Source organism: Choloepus didactylus, chromosome 6, assembly GCF_015220235.1.
Source record: "Choloepus didactylus isolate mChoDid1 chromosome 6, mChoDid1.pri, whole genome shotgun sequence".
NCBI lineage: Eukaryota > Metazoa > Chordata > Mammalia > Pilosa > Megalonychidae > Choloepus > Choloepus didactylus.
Window position 1 is genome coordinate 117,559,703 of NC_051312.1, and position 21,333 is coordinate 117,581,035.

General features: G+C 36.6%; 1 protein-coding gene across 7 annotated transcripts in view; it reads left to right on the forward strand.

The window, feature by feature from the left end:
* The first annotated feature begins 6,881 nt into the window (after window positions 1-6,881).
* Window positions 6,882-21,333, forward strand: part of CEP126 (centrosomal protein 126) — a 116,649-nt gene continuing 102,197 nt past the window's right edge. For 3 of the 7 annotated variants that reach the window (XM_037841206.1, XM_037841205.1, XM_037841208.1), the window contains exons 1-2: window positions 6,887-7,262; window positions 13,131-13,250. In XM_037841206.1, the coding sequence (XP_037697134.1) occupies window positions 7,135-7,262; window positions 13,131-13,250 (248 nt within the window). In that variant the 5' untranslated portion in view covers window positions 6,887-7,134. Of the gene's footprint in view, window positions 7,263-13,130; window positions 13,251-21,333 lie in introns of all 7 variants that reach the window. The other 4 variants (XR_005217546.1, XM_037841207.1, XM_037841210.1 and 1 more) reach the window with 4 other exon arrangements.

The following is a 21,333-nucleotide window of genomic DNA, read 5'->3' on the forward strand; positions in this document are numbered from 1 at the left end:
GAGAGAGAGGCACACTTATTCCCTGTTGGTGGGAATGTAGAATGTGCAGCCACTCTGGAAGATAGTGTGGCAGTTCCTCAGGAAGCTAAGTATAGAATTGCCGTATGATCCAGCAATTCCATTACTAGGTATATACTCAAAGGAACTGAAAGCTAAGACATGAACTGACATTTGTAAACCGATGTTTATAGCAGCATTATTCACGATTGCCAAGAGATGGAAACAGCCCAAATATCCATCAATGGATGAGTGGATAAACTAACTGTGGTATATACATTCAATGGAATATTACGCAGCTGTAAGACAAAACAAAGTCATGGGACATCTAACAACATGGATGAACCTTGACGATGTTATGTTGAGCGAAGTTAGCCAGAAACAAAAGGACAAATACTGTATGGTCTCACTAATATGAGCTAACATTAAAGAGCAAATTTTGAGAGTTAAAGCTGAAAACACAGGTTATCAGGAGATAGAAGGAGTGTAGAGATTGGGCATTTGAAGCTGAAGGAGTACAGAATCTTCAAAAAGATTGATTTTATAGATCCAGAAATGGATAGCATAGTACTGTGTGATGGTAGCACAATATTGTATGTACACTGAATAAAGATGCCTGTGAGTAAAGCTAAAAGAGGAGGGGTAGGGGCATGTATGACACCAGAAGGAAAGACAGACAATAAAGACTGGAACTGTATATATTAGTGAAATCTAGAATGGTCAATCATTGTGACCAAATGTACATATATAAAAATGTTTTTACATGTGGGAGAACAAATGGATGTCAACCTTGCAAGGTGTTGAAAAAGAGATGATATTGGAGAAAAAATATAATCAATGTAAGCTGGAGTCCATGGTTAACAGTAACATTGTAATATGCTTCCATTAAATATAACAAAGACAATATACCAAAGCTAATGTCTATGAGAGGAAGCTATATGGGAGGGGTATGGGATTCTTGGCAGTGTTGTTGTATGACCTTATTATTGTATTGCATTGCATGGTATTGTAATTTTTTTTATCTTTTTAATTTTTTTTTGGAGTAACGAATATGTTCAAGTGCTGATTGTGATGATGAATACACACTATAGAATGATACTGTGAATGATTGATTGTACACAGTGGATGATTGTAAGATATGTGAATATATCTCTGTAAAATTGCAGGGAAAAATATAAACAGAGGGATATGAGTGCTGGAGAAAACATGGAGAGAGGGATGTACCTATTTACTGTTGGTGGGGAAGTAGAATGGTGTAGCCTATCTGGAGGACAGTGTTGTGGTTCCACAAGAATCTGAGCATGTGGGTGCCATAAGGTCCTGTAACCTCATTATGGGGTATAGACTTGGAAGAACTGAGAGCAGGGACATGAATGGACATTTGCATACCAGTGTTCCTGGCAGCAGTATTCATGATTTGCCACGGATGGAGGTGGCCTAAAGGTACATCGATTGATGAACAGAATGGTAAACTGTGGTGTATGCATACAATAGAATACTGAGCAGCTGTAAGAAGGAATGAAACTGTGAGACACCCAACTAGGTGAATGGATCTTGAGGTCAGCATTTTGAGTGAAATATGCCAGAAATGAAAAGACAAACATTATAATGCCTCACTAATATGAACTAACTGTAATGTGTAAACTCTGAAAATTGAATCTCAGAGCACAGCTTCTCAGGGGAACACTTATTGTAATGGTCCCTAGATTGTAAGTTCTTAGAGCAGTCACATCTATTCCTGGGTTGTAACACTTATCTCCAAATTCTGAGATGCTGAGCAATTTGTGTATAACAATGGTCGGTCCCTGGAACTTTGGGTATCTGTGTGACACCTCATACTCAGAGCTAGAGCTTGGCAACTATGAATGTCAATGTTACCTCATACAGCAACCGTTTAAAAAGCTGAAAAACAGTTCAGACTTCAATTAGATATATGAATGAAGAGGATCTGGTTAGGATGAAGGCTAATCAAGCCAAAGGGTAAAGGACGTTATTGGTTGTATTTTAAAACTTCAACTTCTGTGTGAGACCAAGGGAGGAGACTTTTATTTGGTACAGGATCTATATTTTCTGCAGCACACTAAATAATTTAACTTGTACAGTCAGTTTATTCAAACACCATAATTACATGGAACTTTGAATAGGAAATGAGATCTGGTAGGTTTGAGCAGGTTAGTGCAAAATCCCGATACATCCCAAAGTAATTTGGGCAGAGAATAAAAGCATATTTGCCCAATGACATGGAACATGACACCCAAGAATGAGCCTGGCCCTGGCAGCGAGGGATTGAATATGCCTACTTGACCAAAAGGGATAAAAAAAGAAAGGCAACAAGTGGCTGATAGAACCCAAATAGAGTCAAGAGGCTATCCTGGAGGTTTCTCTTATGCAAGCTCCAGCTAGACATCCCAATCGGCCGCAGTATGCCATGCCCTTACCAAAAGTAGTTCCCAAATACCTACCTGAGATTCTATGACAGATTCACTCACTAAGTTTTATCTTTCAAAACTTAAATCCACCATGTGTTCCTATTCCAGACAAATCCTAAAACCCAGAGGCAACAGCCTCTTTAATATCAACAATCAGATGTGGTCACCTTCCTCATACTGTTGACACCATCTTTAATGTGAACAAGTTAGGGTACTCACTGCCTCGACACTCTTGAAGATGGAGAAAGAGATTGAGAGAAAGGGGTAGTAACAAACAAGATAAGATTTAACAAAGGTCTATGAACACTGAAACTTTATATAATTATATATAAATTTTGAGGTGCTGGGGCGTTGGAATAGCTGGAAGGAGGTAAATGACATAGTGGAAATGTAGCCTACAGCATCCTTTGGGATTTGCTCTATAGCTGCTCAGTGAATTGTGCCTTGAAGGCCTTCACCTTTCTGTATATACCTTGTATTGTGTAATAGGGAAGGAACTGAGACTGTGGAACTGTAACCCATAACAATTTTTGAAATTACCTATTGTTCTAGTTTGCTAATGCTGCGGAATGCAAAACACCAGAGATGGATTGGCTTTTATAAAAAGGGGGTTTATTTGGCTATACAGTTACAGTCTTAAGGCCATAAAGTATCCAAAGTAACACATCAGTAATCGGGTACCTTCACTGGAGGATGGCAAATAGCGTCCGGAAAACCTCTGTTAGCTGGGAAGGCACATGGCTGGCGTCTGCTCCAAAGTTCTGGTTTCAAAATGGCTTCTCCCAGGACATTCCTCTCTAGCAAGCTTGCTCCTCTTCAAATAACATCACTCACAGCTGCACTGCGTCCAGTCTCTTTGAGTCAGCATGTTTTATATGGCTCCACTGATCAAGGCCCACCCTGAATGGGTGGGGTCACACCTCCATGGGAGTATCCCACCAAAGTCACCACCCACAGCTGGGTGGGGCACATTCCAAGCAAATCTAACCAGCACCAAAACGTCTGTCCCACAAGACCACAAAGATAATGGCATTTGGGGGACACAGTACATTCAAACCAGCACACCTATATAACTGCTTCTTGAGCTGTATATCAAGAATTGACACCTTTCTGTATGTATGTCATATTTTACAATAACAGAAATGGATGAAGTTGTGGTACTGTGACCCATGACATTCTTTGAAATTTGTTAACTACTTGTGAAATCGTACTTTGAAAGTTATCAGTGATAACTGTTTTTTATTCACAATAAAAAAACTCAATATGTGTGTGTGTGTATTTGCAGGTTCCCCAACTGGCTTATTACTGACATTCTCACAAACATTGAGGACTTAAAATTTGGTATGCCAAACCCTCGATCTTGGGGCTTGCCCTTATGAAGCTTGTTACTGCAAAGGAGAGGCTAAGTCTACTTATAATTGTGCCTAAGAGTCTCCACCAGAGAACCTCTTTGTCACTCAGATGTGGCCCCTCTCTTTCTCTCTAAGCCCACTTGGCAGGTGAACTCACTGCCCTCCTCTCTATGTGGGACATGACTCCCAGGGGTGTGAATCTCTCTGGCAACACGGGACATGACTCCCAGGAATGAGCCTGGACCCAGCATCATGGGGATTGAAAAACTCTTCTTGACCAAGAAGGGGAAGTGAAACGAAACAAAATAAAGTTGAAGTGGCTGAGAGATTTCAAATGGAGTGAAGAAGTCACTCTGGAGGGCATTCTTATGCGCTATATAGATATGCCTTTTTAATTTTTAGTGCATTGGAATAGCTAGAAGGAAATATCTGAAACTGTGGAAATGCAACCCAGTAGCCTTGATTCTTGAAGATGGTTGTATAACAATGTAGCTTACATGGTGTTACTGTGTGATTGTGAAAACTTTGTGGCTCGCACTCTCTTTATCCAGTGTAAGGACAGATGAGTAGAAAAATGGGGACAAAAACTAAATGAAAAATAGGGTGGATGGGGGAGATGGAATGCTTTGGGTGTTGTTTTTTACTTTTATTTTTATTCTTATTTTAATTCTTTTTGGGGTAAGGAAAATGTTCAAAAATTGATTGGGGTAATAAATACACAATTATTTGATGGTACTGTGAACAGTTGATGGTACACTGTGGATGATTGCACGGTATGTGAATATGTCTGAATAAAACTGAATTTAAAATTAAAAAAAAAAAAATCAATTGACAGAAGACAGAGAGAGAGAGAGAGAAGGAGAGAGAGAGGAAGAGAGAAAAACAACCAAACTGTCTTCCATAGCAGCTGCACGATTTATATTCCCACCAGCAAGTAAATGATTGTTCCTATTTTTCCACATCCTCTCCAACACTTGTAGTTTTCTTCTTTTTTAATAGTGGCCATTCTAGTAGGTGTGCAATGATAGCTCACTGTGGTTTTAATTTGCCTTTCCCTGACAATTATTGAAGTTGAGCATCTTTTCATGTGCTTTTTGGCCATTTGCATTTCCTCTTTGGAAAAATATCTGTTCTTTGCCCATTTTTAAATTGGATTGTTTGTTTATTACTGAATTGTAGGATTTCTTTCTATATTCTGGATGTTAAACCCTTATCAGATAAGTGGTTTCCAAATTTTCTCCAATTGAGTAGGCTGCCTTTTCACTTTCTTGACAAAGCCTTTTGAAGCACAAAAGCTTTTAATTTTGAGGAAGTCCCATTTATCTAATTTTTCTTTCATTGCTCATGATGTGGGTGTAAAGTCTAAGAAACCATGGTCTGCCACAAGATCTTGAAAATACTTCCCTACATTTTCTCCTAGGAGTTTTATGGTCCTGTCTCTTACATTTAGGTCTTTGATCCATTTTGAGTTAATTTTTGTATAAGGTGTGCGATAGGGGTCCTCTTTCAGTCTTTTGGTTATGTATATCCAGTTCTCCCAGCACTATTTGTCAAAGAGACTATTCTGTCCCAGTTGAGTGAATTTGGCAGCCTTATCAAATATCAATTGGCCATAGATGTGAGGGTCTGAATTGCCATGTAATCTGACAATCTCACTACTAAGTATATACCCTGAAGAACTGAAATCAGGGACTTGAACAGACATTTGCACACTGATGTTCATTCAGGCATTATTAACAATTGTCAAAAGATGGAAGCAACCCAAGTGCCCATCAATTGATGAATAGATAAACAAAATGTAGACATACAATGGAATATTATTCAGCTGCAAGAAGGAATGATGTCCTGATGCATGCAACAACATGGATGAATCTTGAGGACATCATATTGAGTAAAATAAGACAGGCACAAAAGGACAAATATTGTATGACTTCACTGATATGAACTAAAAATATTAAGCAAATTCATAGAGTTAGGGTCTAGAATATAGGTTACCAGGAGATAGAATAGGGGTAGAAAACAGGGAGCTGATGCTTAATTTGTGCAGAGATTCTAATGATGTTGATTGTTTGGAAATGGATAGTGGTGATGGTAGCATGAGATTGTGAGTGTAATTAATGGCACTGAATTATGTCTGTGAATGTGGTTGAAAGAGGAAATTTTGAGTCGTTTATGTTACGAGAAGGAAAGTTAGATGATAAAACATAGGACTGTATAACAGAGTGAGCCCTGCTGTGGATGATGACTGTGGTTAATAGTACAAATACAAGAATGCCCTTTCATGAATTATGACAAATGTACATTACTATTATGAAGTGTTAATAATGACAAATGTACATTACTATTATGAAGTGTTAATAATAGAGGGCATATGGGTAAAAATACACCTAATGCAAACTATGGACTAGTTTTATTAACAGTAATATTTTAATATTTTTTCATCAATTTAACAAAGGTACCACACCAAGGCAAAGTGTCAACAATAGGGAGATATGCGAATGTCATATTTTTACATGACTTCTCCAATTAAAATTAACACTTTTTAAAAAAAGCATTATAAATGAAAAATTAGACACAAAGTATTACATATGGTATGATTCCATTTACATAAAATGTAAACATAAGTAAATCTATACAGACGAAATTAGATCAGTGCTTATATAGGGGGCTGGGGAAGGATAGAGGGACTGAGAGGTGACTGCTAAGGGATATGGGTTTTTCTTTCTGGAACAAAGAAAATGTACTAAACTTGATTATGGTGATGAATGCACAACTCTGATTGTACTAAAAGCCATTGGTAGTCTGCTTTGGATGGATTGTATGGCATTTGAATGTATCTAAATAAAACTACTTTAAAAGAGAGAGAGAGAGGTAGAAGTGAGTCAGCCTGTAAAGCACAATCCAGCTCCCCCCTATTGCAAAGGGTCCTGGGTGCCTGAGGACGCTTGGGTTTCCTCCCACCGACCCCGGGGCCGCTGGTGGCGGGGAGGTGGGGCGCGGGCGGGCAGCGCTCTCTATTGGCTGGCCGCCCTCCCCGCCCCTCCCCCCACCCCGGCTCCCTGGTTTCCGTCGCGAAGGACGCGGCGTCGGTTGGTTGCCAAGATGGCGGCGGCCGTGGCCCGCTTGCTGCCGCCTCTGTTGCCGCAGTTGAGCGAGGTCTCCGCCACCTTAGCTGCCGTCGCCGCCACAACCACCGACGCCACTGCACGGGTGACAGGGCTGCCGTGGCCGACCCTGCGGTGTCCGTGACGCGGAGCCTGAGAGACGCCCGAGAAGGGAGCGCCCAGAAGGAAGTAGCCCGACCTGCCATGAGGGAGGCGTTGGCGGCGAGCGAGGAGGCGGCGCTGAGGTGAAGGATGCTGGCCGGGAGGCCAGGAGCCCGGAGCGCGGTCGCGGCAGTGGGCGCCGAATCCTCGGACACTCGCGGCCGAGCGCCCCTCAGCCCTCGGGCGGGCGTCGGGCGTCACCGACCTGGCGCTTACTTGTATCCTTCCCAGCCGGGGGCAGTCGGGGTAGAGGTGTGGGAAGCGCTGCCCGATTTTTTTTCTCATTAGGTACTTGCCTAGATGAAAGCTGATGGAAACTAGCAAGTCATCTTAGTGTGGATATTTGCTTTAGTACCTGTCATTGGGCCCCGGGACCTGAAATTATAATATTTTATCCAATTCAGTGACCGCATTCTCCCACCCCCTTTATCCCACCCCGCTTCTTCCAATTTTGAAGTAAAAAAATGGGGACGTGTTAAAAATACATTAATCGTGTATTCAGTGGGGGTTGTTTTCTTGCCTTCTAGAATTACGCTATTTTCTTTACTTGCATATTATCGTCCTCTTGATTAGTCATGTTTTCCTCTTCTGAAGGAGTCCGTTTTAACTGTTAACCCAACACACCCGTAACCCCTTTACCAGAGCTACGAAAGCCTAGCAGTTAGGCAATTTGTTTTGTTTTCCGTCCTCTGCCTTGTCTGTTGTGAGAGAAAAGCAGAGAGGACATGAGAAGCAACGGACCTGAACCCTTCAGAAACTGGATCACCTGAGTTTTTCCCAAAAAGTGGTCAGGCCCACTTTTGATGTTGTTGGTTGCACTGTAGAAACTTTCAAGAGTGAGAGTGTTTTGATTTGTTTTCAAAATACATAAACCATGCTTATTCCTTCAGAGAATGTATGATAATTAGAATTTAGTCTTTGTATTCTCAAAGGAGATGGTTGCAGTCTTCAAAGGAGATGGTTGCAGTGAGAGCTGCAAAACCATCTTCCTCCTTCTTGTTATAAAATGGAATGTGTTCTCTTTCCAATTTAACCCGTTCTCTTGCCCCTGTCATCTACTTCTTGTGGGAGGTTGCTTTATGTCTTATGACAACTTTAACAACAGTTCAACAAACTTTATAGAATGCCTGCTCTATGGCAGACTGTACTAGGTGCAAGGGATACCAACCTAATGAGAAGTACAAGTATGTACAGAGCTTTGCTAATGATAAAATATCCCTCTTTGATCATTCTTCCCTCAAGCTTCCATTCCTTCTGTCTTTTCTTTCTTTCCCAAGTTCTCAAAATGGTAGCCTGCAGTAGCATCCTTTAGTTCTCTCATCTATTCATTGTTAACCCCTTTCAGTTTGGCATTTGTCCCTGCTTCTCCCTGAAACTGTTCTCTCAAAGATATGCTCTGAAAAAACAGGATTGTTTTATGTAGGGATTTTGTTCTGCCCCCCTTGGCGATGTATATTCTTGGACACTGAACTCCTATTATACTGACCCTAATTTATCTCTAAATCAGAAAATAGAGAAGCATTGTAAATGATTCATTGACAAAGTGTATCTTTTCATTATTTTCATTAATGAAATGATCACAGACAACTTTTTAAAATATATGTGGAATGAACATTGATAAAAACATCAAAGAAAATATTTGTAAATAAAATTCTTCAATACATTCAATGAATATAACTAGATTTCATTCCATAACTGTAATCATGGTTTCTTGTAAAGAAATATGTTACTAAAAATATAGTTAAAATTAAGCAAGTTATAATCATTTCAATAGATGCCCAAGAGGCTTTGATGAAATTCAACAATTTTAAATTGGAATAGAATTCCTTTTTACTACAATAAAGACTATGTATAGATATTATTTTGGAAGTGCTTAGTTGCTGTAATGTTTTCCATTGAATATCTGTACAAAGTAGGTTCTCAAATTTGTTGAATGAATGACTAAATGAAAAAAGAAGAAGGGGGACAAATAAAAGGGCTGTAGTCTTTGAATAAGCAAATGATTTTGTTGAATTTTTATCCTTGGAGGCCATCCAATTTTCTCTTTAAGATGTTTTTTTACTTGAGTCAGCATTTCCTAACTCTAAAAGTCATATATATATATTTAAAAACCTTATTAAGGTCACCGGATGAAAATTGTCTACAGTTTTATCATTTCAATCTCTTATAAGAATTCAAATAGAGGTGAATAAAGTTTCTCAAAAAAAAAAAAAAAAAAAGGTGACTGTAAAGAAAGCTCTTTCATGCCCCCCCATCACAGTACACCTTTTTTCTCATGATAGTCCTTTGACCCTTCTTTTTTATCCTAGCAATCACCTTGGCATTCTTTCTTCCCTACCCAGTTTGTATCCTATACTTGATTACCTGAACTATTCTTTCCCCAACATACTTAGTTCTCTGCATTCCTATCCTTCTGCCTCAACCACCCAGTAACTACTATAATTCTGCTTTTCTACTTCTTTACTTGACTAATAAAATGCTCTTGGAGAGAAATCACAGAACAGTGTAGACTGGCACCGCTACAAATTCATGGTTTCCAGCTTTACCTGAACAGGATTCTCCCTTGTTCCTTTCGATTCCTATGCTCAATCTTTATCACCTCCCACCATTACCCTTCCTTCCTAAGACAGTGGATGCTATGAACTCAGGTCCCACCCACATACAAAACAAATCCATCCACAGCCACCCTCATCTTTTTTTTTTCCCCCATCTTCCCACAAATTCACTAATGGATATCAGAAGGTGAATCTATTCACTTGTGCCCTTATTTCCATCCCTTCTCTTTTTCTCAGCAACCCTGGATTGTAACTTATCCCCACCTACCTCTCACAATTTACTTTTAATTTCTCTCTAATGGCCTTCTTTCCCCACAGCCTGCAGACATGCTCAGGTATTGTTTATCCTTAAAATTAACTAAACTAACAACCAAATCCTTTGATCCCAAGAACCCTTTTAGCTGTGTTGTAATGTTTCCTATTTCCTTATTCAGACCTCTAAAAACAGTACTCTATATTCACTGTCTCTACCTTTGAGTCACACCTTAGTCTAGATTCCAAAATAAACTTGAGCTGAATAAAAAGGATAGATGTAAAATATAAAATAAATATAAAATTATAAAAGAAAACTGAATTTCACTTTTTCATGTATTTGAGGGTATGGTAACTTTATCTCATTCATTTAAAACTTCAGTGTAAGGAGAAGCTGCTTAATTAAATTAAGATGAGTAATATCTCCTATTCTGTTTGTATTGAACTTATTGAAATTGATTTTTAAAACATCAGCTCTCAATAGATTAATAGCCAGTGACACTGAACTGACAATTCATTAATGAGGAAAATAAAAATTTAGTAATCAAGGTATTCTGTTTTGCTAATACATAAATATAAGCCATGGTTTTCCACGTAGTCTTTCTAAAAATAAAATTATACTACTATGTGCTCCTGAGGTTTTAAATCTGACATACATACATTTCTAATGGCACATAAATTTATATAACTCTTTTAGAAATCAATTTGTCTATATTGTATTAAAAGCCACAAAAACTCATATGCCTCTTGCCCTGTATATCTACTTCAAAGAATTTTCTCTAAGAAAATCATTCAGCAAACTTTTTTTTAAGTCATTATTATATTCCAAGTACCATCAGAGTTAGAGAAATGTAGAGAAGACACATATGATGTATCACAAAGGTGGCATCAAGTCATTCATTGGTGAGAAAAGGCTTCCTCAGGAAGGAACTGCTTAAGTTAGTTCTAAAAGAGGAGAAGAGTTAGCCAAGCATTTCTAAATGATATAGGCATGATGCATCCATCATGACTTATCTGTTACTAATAAGTATATTAGTGTGGCTGGGCATAGGATTTATCTAGGACAATGTTGAGAAATGAACCTGAAAAAACAGTTCAGATTGTAGAATGCTCTATATACTAGGCCAAGAAATTTGGAATTTATCATGAAGGTGATAGGGAGCTTTTAGAGAACAAGAGTGGAAAACAATCAGGTTTGCATTTAAGAAAGATTGCTACTGGTTTTGTGAAATTTCGAATGGAGAACAGCAAGGTTAGGAGTTGGGAGATGAGTTACAAGACTACTGAGGTAGTCCAGGCAAGAAACTGAGAGGGCCTGAACCAAAGCAGTAGCAGGAGAGAAGGAGGAATAGTACACAATCCAGAAATAGGCCCAAATACATATGAGACCTTTGTTTAATTAAGCTGAACTTTGAGATAAGTGGAGATATTCAATAAAATGTGTTGGAATAACTATGTAGCCATACACAAAACATTGGATTCCTATCTTACACTTTACAGCAGAGCTGAGCAAACTACAGCCTGCTGTGAAATCTGGTCCACTGCCGATTTTGTAAATAAAGTTATATTGAAACACAGCCACACCTATTCACTTACATATTGTCTAGGGTTGCTTTCATGCTATAATAGCAAGTTTGATTAGATATGACAAATACTGTGTGTTCCGGTTTGCTAATGCTGCTTTTTTGCAAAACACCAGAAATGGACCAGCTTTTATAAAGGGGGTTTATTTGGTTACACAGTTACAGTCTTAAGGCCATATGCTTTATAAGTAGATTGGGGGGGGGGTTGTAATACATAGTTATTTGTAACAGTAACATAGTTAAAACAGCCTAAATAGTCTGTAATCAAAATACTAGATTGGGAGAGGGAGAACCCAGAAGGAGAAGGGGAGGTTTAGGCTGTGCTTTCAAATTATAATCCTTATGTGTTACTTACCCAATCCTAGAATCCATAGTATTCTTCTGGTGTTTTCTTTTCTTTTCTTTTAATGCTAAGTATGTAAAAATTGCCTTCCTTGAACAGGTACTTAACAGTGATTCTTATGGAAATACCTTACTTTGACAGTACAACTTGTATTAAAAAAAAAATTTTAACCAGCCATTCTACTCTCTTAACAAATTTGAATATCATTATTTTGCAAAGATGCAAAGGCATTCTTTGTAACTCAGCAGACAAAAATTATATATTTTTTCATGGATTCCTTTGATTAAAGTTAATAATATATAGTTGTCAGAACATTAGAAACATTATTTTATGTTCTTATAATGAGATCTCAAACATTAATTAAATTACATACAGCATAATTTATTTTTAAGTGTGTTTCTTGTGTTCTGTTTTACCATTAATAATTTATGATTAAATGGACCTCTTAAAGAGAATTTTGAACCTCTACTTTAGGAAAAAAAAAAATTTTTTTTTTTAAACAGGCTGTTTATTACAAAAATTGATTGGGCATGTCCTACCAACCTCTAACTTCAGTGTAATCTCATGTCCATCTACACTTAGTGATAAGATACTAAATAGTGATGACATGGTAATTGATATACAGAATGATGATTTTTTAGAATTTAAAATCATTGAAAACAAAAATATGATAAATTTGATGAATTTATTCAATAATGACAGTTATAACACAAATAGCACATAAATAATCTATTTGAAGAAAGTTTTATTTTATGTAATAAAATTTCAGATGAATGGATGATTAAAAACCAAAAGTTTCTTTTGGTTTCCTCTCTGAATAAATAGATTACTATGCATGGTTTTCCTAGTGATCTATAAGTAAACCATTTAACTTTGTAAACAATTAAACTATATTCTCAATCATTCCAGTTATATGCTATTTGATTTTTTTACATTTGAATGTTAGTTTCATACTATAGATTAAAGGATCTATTGAAATGTTTAATTCAACTACTTTCTAATAGTGAAATATGACTTTATTTGTTCATTTCCCTATGTATATGCCTAAAATGGCATCTTGGTAATAAGTACTCAAATATTTGTGTAATGAATGAAAAAATAAGTAGTTTTTTAACTCAGCTCATGATTTCTGAAAAGTAATTTGTTTTTTTTTTCCCAGAGATACGAAGTTTAATACCAAGTCAGAATTTTTTTATGTAAAACAACTACCAGCCATGGACTAATATATTACACATACTAATTGTTCCACAAAAAAACATGACATCATTAGCATGAGGCTGTATTATATTTATCAGATAGCACTGACAGCCACAAAGATGTAATCCATTATCCTTAACTTAATGCTGTCATTAGAGATATGAAAATCCATCTAGAGAAAAATTTAGAAGAAGAGCGTCAACTATTAGTACAGCAACAAAAAATATGTCGAAATCGAGCACGTAAATATTTTGTGGAGTCAAACCGAAGAAAAAAGTAAGTAATGATATTTTATTCAAAGTATAGGATTTTCAAAATAATTGTAAATTAAGTTTTTTCTAGTTTCTAGCATTTTATGAACCTAAACAATTAAAGTGCTTTATCTATAAATCATTGATTAAGATTCTTGTGGCTTTGTAAATTTTATTGTTTTTCTATCTAAAGCACAGTATGGTGGTGTATTGTCTAGTTCACTGACTGTGACCAAAGCAGTCTTTTTCTGTCATAGACCTGTTTATTACTGTGTCATGTACATTTCTTAAAATGACTTCTTTTTTCTGTAGCATTTCATGATTATTTGAAAGATAGCCGATAGTATTTAGTTTCTCACAGTTTGATTTTGATTACTTATTCACTTTCATGTTATTTATTTATGTATGCCATTCAGTCATCCAATAAGAAAATCGGGGGAATATATGAATAATAGTGGAAGTGTGAGAAAAAGGAGAATTTTATAAGTGACTGCCATAAAAAGAAAGAGTGGGGGTTTCTGTAGAAACTGGAAGCTAAAGTAAATTAGAAATCAAACTATCCAATCACTGCTTAACATTTTTCAGGATTCATAAAAATTATTGAATTTTAAATTTTCAGACAGGGTAGTTATACCATTTTTTATTCTTGTTTTTGCTTTCTTGTCTGTATTTCTTCAATACATGAATAGCAGGAAATCCCTAGAGTTTATTAACTACATCACGGGGCATATGTTGCAAATCCCATTTAGGGAATAGAAAATTGTTTACCTGTATTTTTTTTCTGGCATTACATGTCTATATTAACTCTTTCATTGTTCTGATGTAGTTAACTTCCTGCCTAACTGTACTGTTTCATCTCCTGAGACTCTTCTACATTCTCCTGTGCATTAGCCAAACAGAACTCCTGTCTTATGTCTCACATTATGCCCTTTCACATATTGTTCTCCCTGCATAAGACACTTTCCTCCTTTGTGTCCCTTTGCCTACTCTTGGTTATCCAATAAGACTTTACTCTTCCTGGTATCCTCCCTTGCCTTGTTGTCTATGAGATGTGCCTCCGTAAAATTACAGAATTTATAGCATTGCTTCCTTTATTATTTCATTATTAGTGATTTGAGGGCAGGGATCATGCCTTCTATTTGTTAACCTCCACTATACAGCACTTTGAAGTTTCTGGTAGATATTAGTTGAATAAATAAGTGGCCATCCTCTATAACAAAATTTTAAATGATCAAAAAGAGAACTCCCAAATATACCCACTTCCTTTAGTATAGATACATTACTCATGGATATTTACCCCTATTTCTATCTAAATCTGTTGGAATCTATTCATATATTTTTAGCTTAGGCGTCCATAAGTCTATAAATGGAGTTTCCGTAAATTGACCTTTTGTTCAAAGTATATTCCTTCTAATTCTAAAGGTACCTTTTTTCATGCTTTCATGGAAAACTCCAAACTCCATCATTTTCATAAACAGATAAGGTAGCTACAACATATTTAATTCCATTAAATCCAGTATGTCATTCTGTTGATTCTCTTGGTATCTTTTTCTGTTATTGGAATATTTAAGGAATCTTTTTTTTTTTTTTTAAATAGATTTTAGTGATGCTTCCAAAGTGCCTGTCCCTCATTTGTTACCTTATAATCTTTCCTCTTCTTATTTGGGCAATTTTTCTATTTTTTTTCTCTCTTACCCCATCATTTAGTTTCATAAGAATTTTGTCTGATCCTCTGAACTTATAATTCTAAGTGTCAAAATTCTATTTTTTTATCTGTTGTGTTCTTGTGTGTATCTATACAGCTTTTCAAGTAGTGGCTCTGGGTATTACATTATATATACACAACTTATCAGAGTCTACTGTTGTCATCATTTTACCAGTTGAGTAAAGTATAGATAGTTTACCTCTCTTTGCATTCTTTTACCCTCCCCTATCTATAATTCTCTTAAGTATTATTCTACATATATCTAGAACCACATCAGACAGTGTAAAAATATTTGCTGCAACCGTCAAACATAATTTAGAAAATCCAATAGAAGGAGAGTGTTTACCCAAATTTTTACTTACTATGTTCTTTCTTCCTTCATGATGTTCCAAGTTTCCTCTTTTATTTCCTTTCTGTTAAGAGAGCTTCTTTTAGTTTTTCTTTTAGGGTAGGTTTAATAGTGACAAATTATCTTAGTTTTCCTTCATTTGAGTATTTCTTGATTTCCCCTTTATTCCTGAAGGTTATTTTCATTGAGTATAGGATTCTGGGTTGATAGTTATTTTCTTTCAGCACTTGAAAATTATTGTGCCACTTCCTTCTGGTTTCAGTGGTCTTGGATGAGAATCTGCTATCAACTGAATTGTTTTTCCCCTGTAGATGAAGTGTCATTTTTCAATGGCTGCTTCAAGACTTTTTCCTCATCTTTAGTTTTCAAAGGTTTATTTATGATGCATTTTGGCATGAGTTAATTTGGGTTTATCCTGTTGGGGTTTGCACAGCTTCTTGAATCTATAGGTTCATGTCTCTTGCTAAATTTGGACTGTTTTCAACCATTATTTCTTTGAGTATTCTATCAGCCCCACCCTCTTTTTTTCCTCCTTTCAGGATTCCAATGATATGAATGTTATGTCTTCTGTTATAGTCCCCCAGGTCCCTGAGTCACTGTTAATTTTTTTTTTTTCATCTTTTTTCCTCTTTTGTTCAAAGTGGATCATTTCTGTCCTTCTATCTTCTAGTTCACTGATTCATCCCTCTGTCCCCTACACTCTACTGTTGAGTCCATCCCCTGAGTTTTTTAAAATTGTATATTTCAGCTCTTAAATTTCTGTTTGGTTCTTTATATTTTATATTTTCTGAGACTTATTTTTTTATTTGTTTTAAATGTGTTTATCATTGCTCATTAAAGCAGTTTTATTATGGCTGCTTAAAAATCTTTGTCAACTCTGCAAATAAACTCACTACCCTCCCCCCTACATGGGCCATGACTCCCAGGAGTATACGTCTCCCTGGCAACATGGAACATGACTCCCAGGGATGAGCCTGGCCCTGGCATCATGGTATTCAGAATGCCTTCTTGACCAAAAGGGGGAAAGAAATGAAACAAAATAAAGTTTCAGTGGCTAAGAGATTTCACATAGAGTTGTGAGGTCATTCTGGAGGTTACTCTTATGCAGGCTTCAGCCATATATTGCACATTGCCACAGTATGCCAAGCCCCAACCAACAGTATTCCTGAAAACTCTAAAGAATAGCCTGGCTCTATCTAAGACTCTATAAATGTTTTACTTAGTAAGTTTATTTTTCATAAACTTAATGCCCCAGATTGTTCCTATGTCAGATAAGTCCTGATCCCAAAGGCACCAGTCTCTCCAAGGACATCAGTCAGTTTCCTTCCTCTACCCCATAAGGTCAACACCCCTTTCTAGCATGAAGAAACTAAAATGGTCATTGCTCAGATATCCCTGAAGATTGAGAGAATGATCAAATGAGAGGGAGGAGGTGTAACTGAGAAATTAGGATTTAACAAATGATTTTGACTACTGACTCATTATATAGATATTTCTTTTTAGTTTCTAGTGTATCAGAATAGCCAGAAGGAAACACTTGAAATTGTTGAACTTGATCTTTGATAATGATTGTATAACTGTATAGCTTTTATCATATGACCATGTGATTTTAAAAATGTGTGGTGCTCCCTTTATCCAGTGATTGGGTAGATGAGTAATAAAGACATGCATAAAAAAAATATGTCATGAATATTGGAAAAAAATACCCCTACATAAACTATTGACAATAGTTATAGTATTACTTTAATAATCTTTCATCAATTGTAAGAAATGTAACTACTGTTAAAAAAATAGTAAAATTACAAAAAAAAGTGTTATCATCAGTTGTAACAAATTTTCCACACATACCAATGCAAGTGTTGGTGGGGTGGGGGTGTATGGGAATCCTGTATTTTATGCATGATTGTTCCGTAAACCCACAGCTTCGCTAATAAAAAATTAAAAAATCTTTGTCAGGTAATTCTAACATCTCTGTCATCTTGGTGTTGGCATCTATTGATTGTCATTTATCATTCAGTTTGAGATCTTACTGGTTCTTGGAATGGCAGGTGTTATGGTAAGCTGGATCTTATATAAACCTTCCATTTAGGCTGGCTCTCTCTGATAACACTCCAGCAAGGAAAGGCGGGATGCTGTCTTATTACTGACAGGTAGAGGCAGAAGTTCAGATTCTCCACTCAGCCTCTGTTAACACTAATAGGTGCTCCTTGTTACTGCTGGGTAGTAATAGAAGTTCCAGCTCTCCACATGGTCTCCATTGTCACCATGGTAGGAGTGGCCTTGTTACTTTTCAATGGTGGAGAAAGTCAAATCTCTCCACAAGGCCTGTTTTGATATCACCCTACTGGAGATAAATAGGGATAGCTCTTTACTACCCCATAGTCTTTACTCCTACTGGAATGGGAAGAGGACCTTGTTACTGCTAGGAAAGGATAAAAGCCCCCACTCCCTACTGAGCCTTCTCTGTAACACCATGCCAGCAGAAGGATTGGGACACCTTATTTCAGTCTAGCAAGGGTGCAGTTTAAGCTCCCCACTTAGCCTTTGCTGTGGTGAGTGAGAATGGGACCATCACTTTGTTTGATTTTGTTTGTTTTTGTGATGTTTGTTTTGTACAGTTACTGTGTAAAAGTTTCCTGTCTTGCTAGGCTGCCCTTTTCTTCATTCTTCAGAACAAGCTTTTGTTGAAGCTTTTTTGCCTGAGTCTGTTAGCATTTCCAGGTTGGTGGCTGCTTCTGCTTCAAGTTTGGAATATATGAAGCAAGAAGAAAACTCAAGGATCTCAGCACCATGTTGTTCTTCAGGTCATAAAGTCCCTAGCTGATATACCTTCTTCTCTCCAACGTCAGAGTCTTTTACATTTGTTTTATATATAATGTCCAGGGTTTTTAGTTATACTTTGTAGGACAAAAGTGAAAAGTATGTCTACTCCACCTTCCCAGAAGTAGAATCTGCTATTTCTTTTTGAGGTTAGTAATTCTCCCTCTAGAAGCTACTTCATCTCTCTTCTTTCTTTGATATTTCTAATACATTATGACAGAGTAAACTGTTAGAACTGAATCTAAGATAAAAATAAATGGGCTGTGAATAAGAACCTAAAAAGCTCTCTTATGATTAAAATTTATAGCTTTAGTTAGTTGGTATTGACATATTTATTTTGGCTGACACCTCAGCCTTTAGAGGAATGAGGCATTATATTTTTCCTTTGTGTTATGTATATTACTAATTCTATGTGGTAAATCTGAATATAGATCTTTGAGTGTTTTCCCCTCAAACAGTGTGTTATGGGTCGTTTTTAACTTTTGATTTGTTTTCTTTTTCAGTCAAGTGAAAGGCAGTCAGTTGGAAAGTATGATTTGGAATCTAGGTTTTTGGGATTTCAAATAATTTCAATTTTGGCAATTACAAGGTTACAAATCTGGTACATATATGTCTCTTTGCCAAGCAGTAAAAACTCACAATGATCTCTTGAGTTTAGTTTTATTTCTTAGAGGTTGCTAACATTGTTTGTTAAAAAAGCTGTATGTTTAATTCCTAAAAACCATTTCTTCTCCAATTGCAGTTTTATTTTAAAGAGTGATACTTTGCCCCTATTTTTAAAATTTCTTTAATTTCTAATTATCTCAAGATATAATTTTTAAATGTAAATTCGGTTATTTTTCTAGAAAGTTGTAACTACCTAAATCTGTCATGATTCCACCCAGAAGAAAAGGAATCTAGCACAAAGGCAAGCTCTCAGTTCTGTCTGTGTCTCCCATGACCTCAGGCACTCTCAATAGCACTGCTAAGGTTCTTTTGTTAAGAAAGTTGTTGCCATCCTGGTTATTTGTTCACTACTTCAGAATGTTTCCAACAGACAAACATGATACCCCTTAGCTGTTGTCTCCTGGGAAACCAGAACAGTCTGGCATATGCCATCATTTGATGAGGTGGCTCACGTTTGAGCCAAGGTTACACATTTCGTGAGGCAGAACTGCACATGCAAAACAACCCTTCCAAAGTAGCTAAGGACAACCGTGTTTCTTCTATGAAAAATGCTTATTTTAAAGTTAATGGGACACAGGAACATACTCTTCCAACTCCAAGTTCTACAATGGTAGAAAAGCTGTCTCACTCATTTTTTAACCCCAGTTTCTTCTACTCCCACAGCACTTACCTTAGCGCCTGGCATATAATGGCATAAAAGGAATTCAGCAACTAGTCATTAAATGAATAAAGGAAAGAACTATATTAATCTTTGCTAACATTGCTTATTAAAACTTACTCTTGTTGAGCTTTTCATTGAGTTCAAGAGCATAAACTTGCATATTGGTCACACTCTGTCCCTCATTTAATTTGATTCCCCCTAAGACAGGTTTTATTTCCTATGGTACTGGCAAGTACTGTATGCAATAATTACTACATTCTCTCTACATTTTAGCCCAGAGAACAGGGCCATTGTGGAACAATATGAAATAATAGTGATGGTAATTTGCTAATAAAATGACTCTGTGATTATAGCAAGGAAAATACCTCTTAGATTTGAATATAAATCCATCATACCTCATTGCCAAACTGGTGGTATTTTCTCAATTTCTCAAACATGCTGTTTTTTTTTCCCAACTCAGGGTCTTTGTGTGCTTTTTTCTTCTGTCTAGAAATCTTCTTCCCCCATTCTTTGCATGACTGGTCTTATTCTGAAAATTTTAACTTAATGCCATGTCTCCAGGAAATAGTCCCTGTTTACCTTATGTAAAGTGGGTCCCCTGGTTCCCTATCTCACACTGGAGTTTTTTTTACTTCATAGCACTTATGACAATTAGCAATTCTTCGTTTACTTGGTTTTTCTTAGCTTGCCTTGCTAGATTATAAATAATTGGATGGACTATTTTTTTTTTAACTTACTGTTTTGTCTCCAGATAAATTATTAAGTCAAAGTAAAAAGATAACTACTTTAAAAAGTGCTCTGATCATATTTGAAATTGACACATGATCAAGCATTCATTCAGCAATTATTTATTAAGCATCTACTAGGTGTAAAGCTCTGTGTAGGCCCAGGAATTCCAGAAATTAAAATTTCATTCCCTGCACTCAATGAACTTAGAGTCTGTGGGACAGACAGATAAAATGCAATTCATTCTTTCATTAAGCAAGCCTCTTGAGTGCCTGCTACATGCCAAACATTATAATGTGTGCTGTCATGGATGCTGTCCTTCTTATGTAAGTTAGAATCTAATAAGCAATACAGAAAAGTAAATAGATAGTTACAATTTAGTGAGAGAAATACTATGGTAAAATTAGACACAGAGTTCCATGGGAGGACAAACTTGTGTTATGTATGGATGTTGGGGATGGGGATGCTTTGGAAGAAAAGGGAAAAATTACAAAAGGCTGTTACATAGTGCATAATATCGTGGTTAAAAACAAGGCAGAGTCAGACTGCCTGGCTTAAAATTCCAGTTCTTCCACTGAATCCTTCAACAAATTACTTAACCTTTCTAAGACTCAGTTTCTTCAACTGCAAAATACTCACCTCAGAGAGCTATTATGGCTTAAAATGAAGTAATGCACATAAAACGATTAGCCTATTCAGTTCTTGACCATAGCAGGCACTTAATGTTTATTATTATTATTACATTTTCATAGGTCACCTTATATATAGTGACATTCCTTTGTCAGTGATCTTTCCTAAAGTTTCTTTCTATATTAGTCCCTAGCATCCTGATGGTATTCTTTTATCCAACATCAAGAGTCAATCATATAATGAAGCAGATCTAGTTAAGACGAGGGCATATTGGGCCAAAGGGTAAAGGATGATACTGACTGTGTTTTAAAACTGCAACTTCCATGTGAGACCAGGGGAAGAGATGTTTGTTTGGTGCAGGACCTATATTTCCTGAACAGTTTAACTCGTACAGGATGTTCAAATACCATAGTTACATGAAACTGAATAGGAAGTGTGACCTAGTAGGTTTGTACAGGTTAGTGTGAAATAGCAACACATCCCAAAGTAATTTGGGCAAGAGAATAAAAAATATGTATGCAGAGCCCCCCTGAGGAGCAGGGGAGTGGGAT